Source organism: Benincasa hispida, chromosome 2 (assembly GCF_009727055.1).
Source record: "Benincasa hispida cultivar B227 chromosome 2, ASM972705v1, whole genome shotgun sequence".
NCBI lineage: Eukaryota > Viridiplantae > Streptophyta > Magnoliopsida > Cucurbitales > Cucurbitaceae > Benincasa > Benincasa hispida.
This window is the reverse complement of record NC_052350.1, coordinates 7,450,171-7,455,266: the sequence shown is the minus strand read 5'-3', so window position 1 is coordinate 7,455,266 and position 5,096 is coordinate 7,450,171. Positions and strand designations below refer to the sequence as shown.

General features: G+C 31.6%; 1 protein-coding gene across 1 annotated transcript; it reads left to right on the top strand.

Annotated features, from left to right (window-relative positions):
* The first annotated feature begins 2,534 nt into the window (after nt 1–2,534).
* LOC120071479 (two-component response regulator ARR5-like) lies at nt 2,535–4,542 on the top strand. The gene is made up of 5 exons (XM_039023790.1): nt 2,535–3,020; nt 3,109–3,188; nt 3,337–3,414; nt 3,591–3,661; nt 3,971–4,542. The coding sequence occupies exons 1-5, from the start codon at nt 2,843–2,845 to the stop codon at nt 4,257–4,259; spliced, it is 696 nt and encodes a 231-aa protein (XP_038879718.1). The 5' UTR covers nt 2,535–2,842; the 3' UTR covers nt 4,260–4,542.
* The last annotated feature ends 554 nt before the right edge of the window (nt 4,543–5,096 follow it).

The window sequence follows — 5,096 nt, the reverse complement described above, 5'->3', positions numbered from 1 at the left end:
GTTTGAAGTCCATACCTATTTGATCCAAAAACATCAAAGCCAACACTTTAGTGGGGTGAAGCTTTAAAAATAGTTAGAAACGATCTATGAGGCTATTTAGACTATTAGTTAAGGAACAGAAAAATAATGTGGCAGTTAAATGATGAATTAACTAATTTTTATCCAAGTAGTTTCAAAGACTATTGAACAATTTTAAAAAGTGTTGGTTTTTTAAAATTCAACTCAATACTAAGGGTATACATAATCCGGATTAGTAGATTTTTGTGGACCAACCTAGGGTTGGCTAATAATGAACTCTATTAGTTTTTTTTGGAGGGTCAACCCAACTCAATCCAACCCAAAATTTTCGGGTTGGGTCGAGTTGGGTCATCGAGTTTTTTTTTTTTAATTTTAAATTTGATTTTTTTAATTTTTTAATTTAACTGTTTTTTTTTAAACTTTTATTTATATATATAGTCTTGGATTACCCCATTTCAGGGTTGGGTAATCAAAGACCCAACCTGAATTTAATATTTTTTAACATTTTTAATCCAATCCAATCCTTGCGGTTTGGGTTGGGTAATTCGGGTTGGTCGGGTTACCGGATTTTTTGAACACTCCTACTCAATACACATCAACTTCAAATCTCAAAAACAAAAAATGATATTATCCTAATAATTATCATGCATGAAAATATGACATGTGTCTATATTTTCAAACTTTATAGTAAAAATGCTAATCGATAACAACATTTTTTTTTTCTTTTAACAATCAATATTAAACTAGCCTCACTAACTTTAAGATTAATTGAAAACGCGAAGATTAAAATTGGATAAGTAGAGTGATTGAAATTGAACAAACTTAAAAAATATAGGGAACTAAATTAAATAATAATTTAATAAAAAAATTTCCTTAAACCTATTGGTATTAATTTTAATTTGATTAATTTGTTATATTCAAATTTGAAAGTTTATATTTCATACATCAACTATTTTTAATTGGATCATTTTTATTATTTTGATAAGACAATTAGTTTGAATCTATAAAGATCTTATCGAAAGATTGTTTTTTTTTTTTTTTTTTTTTGATTTTGAAGTAGATTGCATGTATTTGAACGATCATAAATATATATATTCGACCCTATCCGTTGAAATAAACAAGGAAGACGAAAAAAAAACTTAATTAAATTGTTTTGAAGTACAATTCAGTGAATAAAGTTAATCCTAATCCTATTTTATAATACCATTCATCCTCTCCCAGAAAAAGAAAAATAAAAAGAAAAAGAAAAAACCTCTTTTTTGGGTAATTTTTAAAGAATGTAAGTGCACGCCCAATTACATACGTTGAAAGTTGACATTGCTTTTAATTTGACAACAACAGCTTGTAAGGAAAGATTGGAATAATTACAACTCATTACAATAAATGAATATCATGTAAATAAAACCTTATCCGTTATGTATTTAATTCTATGTACCTCATTTTAATAAAATTATAACATTTTGAAACTTATTTAAGATTAAGATTTGAAATATCCAAACTTTTGTCGATGACATTAACATTATTTTAGGTTTCTCTTTTAGACGACGTAACTATAAATTTGTTGCTCGTGGTCGGACTTGCAATGCACGATGAATCAACGTCTCTAGTGCTTGAAGATTACCCTTCATAGGTCAATGCTATTGTGTGTAATAATTTAAGATCTATTTAAGTTTCTTCCTCTTTTTTCGTATTACTAAAAAAAAATTGTCATGTTAACATTGACATAAACGCATGGTATCATTTATAAAAATATCTGATGAATATCTTTTATAAAAAAAATTCAAAGTTATATAAAAAAAATTATTTGACTAAATGTTTTATACTTTTGAAACAGATTCAACGCATTTATTATTTATATTATATTTACGTTAGTGACATTTTATTGTTTATTTGTTATGTTTCAGAAATTAGTTTACAATATAATAGACATATGAATCAATCCCTAATGTCAATATCAAATCCATAATTATGGAAATATCGATAAAAATATAACACCATGCTTGAAATCAAGGTGATTGGCTTACCAACTTCATAAGCTGGTTGTTAAACAACTCAACTTCAATAGTTTATACAATTAAAGTCAGTTCTGTAAAGAAGAATTTTATCTTAAATAATAATATGAAAAGTAAGTCTTATTTGATTACTTAATGAAATGTGGAATCAACTTCCAAGTCAATTTTTAACATTTGGTGGGACCCATTGATTGTAACATCATTATTATGGTTATAGTACGAAAAGAAGTACAAATTTATCACTATCATTTAACACTATAATAACTCATTTTAGTACTCTAACCAACCTATATTTTGTAGAATCTACTTTAAGAAGAGATATCAAGATTTTGGGAATAGTTAAAAAAAAAAAAAAGAAAAGGAATGAATTAGGGTTTAGGGAAGGGAAGTTGAAATGAAATGAATAGTAATGGTCAACGGTATGCGGCTATTTGGAAAGTCAGTGGGCACAGCGGCACCAGAGGACCCGAAACGAAGCGATGGCATTATACTTATAAATCGTACGGCCAATCTGTACAGTGCTTTGATTCTGACTCTGCTTTCCCTTTCCTTTTGTTTTGACTGATCATGGCGTCAATTGACAAGTGGCCCTAATCTTTTCTGCGCTGGGGATTTCGATTCTCTCTCCCGAATCACAATAAACAATCCCCTCTCCTCCCTTTCTCTTTGATCTCACTGAAATTTTGGATCCTCAGAATCTCTGCTTTTACTCCTCCCCATTAATTAAACCAACCCATTTCCCCCACTTATAAGATGACCCCATTTTTCATCTTCCATCACCAACCCTTTTCTCTTCTCTCTCTTTCCTGGCCATGGCGACGGTTCCTGACCTCCTTCGCTGCAACCCCGTCGACGGACTTGTTGGGGTCTCCGACGATTCGAAACAGAGTAGTAGTTGCGGTTCGACCCAGCTTCATGTTCTTGCAGTCGATGATAGCCTTGTCGATCGGAAATTTATTGAGCGGTTGTTGAAGATCTCGTCATGTAAAGGTGAAGATTATTGTAAATGAGTGGTGGTATTTTGGAGAATTTTGGATAGGGTTCGTTTGAATTGGATTGGATTTGGGTGTTTTTGCAGTTACTGCTGTTGAGAGCGGGAGAAGTGCTCTTCAGTATCTGGGTTTGGATGGGGAAACAAATTCTGTTCAGTTTAGTAGTGTAAGCAAATTTCCCCTTCATTTCAGTAATCGCTTGTTCTAACCATTTGTTGAGAATTGAAATGTTATCTGTTCTTGAATCGATAATTGGTTGTTGTGTTTTGAGTTAATTTATTGGTAGTTGATAAGATTGATGGGGTTGTTTGCAGGGTTTGAAGGTGAATCTTATTATTACAGACTACTCCATGCCTGAAATGACAGGATATGAACTGCTCAAGAAGATCAAGGTTGGTGGGCTTGTTTTTTGTTCTCTGAATTCTTTCTAAGAACACTCACTGAAGAAGATAAGCTAATGGATTTGGTGATTCTGGGTTTTGGAGGAGATATTGAGCTTCTCATGTTTGTTTAGATTAGCATCTTTTTCTACATTATCAATGGCTGAAAGAGAATTGTTATGAACCAGGAATCATCAGCTTTCAGGGAGATTCCTGTTGTGATAATGTCATCAGAGAATATTTTGGCTCGAATAGATAGGTATAAATCTCCCCCTTCCCTCTTGTTTTTGGATTTGTTTTATCATGGTTAATAGGGGTGTTTGAATGACCGGTCAACTTGAACTATCTGAACTACTCAACCCAAATTGTAAAAGTTGACTGGATAGTGTTAGTTTTAATTTTTAATATTTTTTTGGGTTGGTTTTTATTAAATAAATATATGTAACTTATAAATATTATAACCTTTTATGATGATTGTGCCGATCTAATCATAAAAAATCTCTCAACCCAACCCATGTACCCGGAATGGTTAGTTTTAAGCTGAAATATGGTTTCTTCTTTCTGATAGTTGCTTGAAGGAAGGGGCTGAAGAATTCATAGTGAAGCCTGTGAAATTGTCTGATGTGAAACGATTGAAAGATTTCATTATGGAAGGAGAAAATGGAGGAAAGAAAATTGGTTTAAAAAGGAAGCTCCATCTTGATCATGATCACAACCCTTTGTGTCTGGGGTCTCTGGTGCCGTCGGTGACAGCATTTGACCATTGCCAAGGATTTCTGCAACGATCTCCGCCCTCGTTACAACCATCGCCGATCATACGTTCGTTGAAGAAACCTAGGTTCCTCAATAGCAATTAATTCACATGATGATGGAGTGCAAGTGATAAAAGTTCTTTGATCTTGTTATTATTTTTTGTATAAATGTTGATTTGGGTGTTATTGGGAACTTCCCCCATTTGCTGTTTCTGTGTTTTTGGTTCATTGTTGTTTAAAAAAACTCAGAGATTTAAAAACAGAGAAAAAGAAAGTATGAAGTCATTAGTTGTAAGCCTTAAAATGAGATTTTCCCCCCCTTCTTTTTTGGGGTGGTGATGTGAAAGTATTTTTAAGTTTGAATGAACATAATAGACAAATTTTGTAATGCTTGGCTTGTTTAGCTTCTTATTTGACTTTAAATGTAAATTTTGGAGCAACATATGGAATACTCTGAATTTTGAGATCTAGCTGAGCTTTCTTATTATTTCTGGGCTAAACTGTAATTTTTGTTTTCTTTGTTGGTGTGAATTTATGTTTATCAAAAACAAGTGTACACTTTGAATTTGAGTAATTGTTGGCCTCAAACTTGCCAAAAAAAAAAAAAAAATTTTTTTTAAAGATCTATGATCTCGTAGAGATTTGAATCTTTAAACGATTCACAAATTAAATACGCTCCATTGGTCAATCAATTTCTTTTTTAATTGCAGATTGAACAATAAATCTCATGTATCATTTGTTGGGACTCATTTTTTAGATTTACATTCATTTATTATTTTTTAACCAATGTAAACCTGGTCTATACTCAAGTTTGCAAATAATTTGAACTTGATCCTTGAATTTTATAGCAGCTAGTTTGTGCAGCAAACTTACAATACATTGAAACTTAATGATTTTTCATTTTGTTGTTTGATGGAAGATTTTGTAGATTGTAATATTTGA

Bases quoted from the DNA above. Each gene is read 5' to 3' on its own strand.
- LOC120071479 (XM_039023790.1), top strand. From the start codon at position 2,843: ATGGCGACGGTTCCTGACCTCCTTCGCTGCAACCCCGTCGACGGACTT. The intron at 3,021-3,108 runs GTGAAGATTATT...GTGTTTTTGCAG, and splicing joins GAAGATCTCGTCATGTAAAG to TTACTGCTGTTGAGAGCGGG. The intron at 3,189-3,336 runs GTAAGCAAATTT...GGTTGTTTGCAG, and splicing joins ATTCTGTTCAGTTTAGTAGT to GGTTTGAAGGTGAATCTTAT.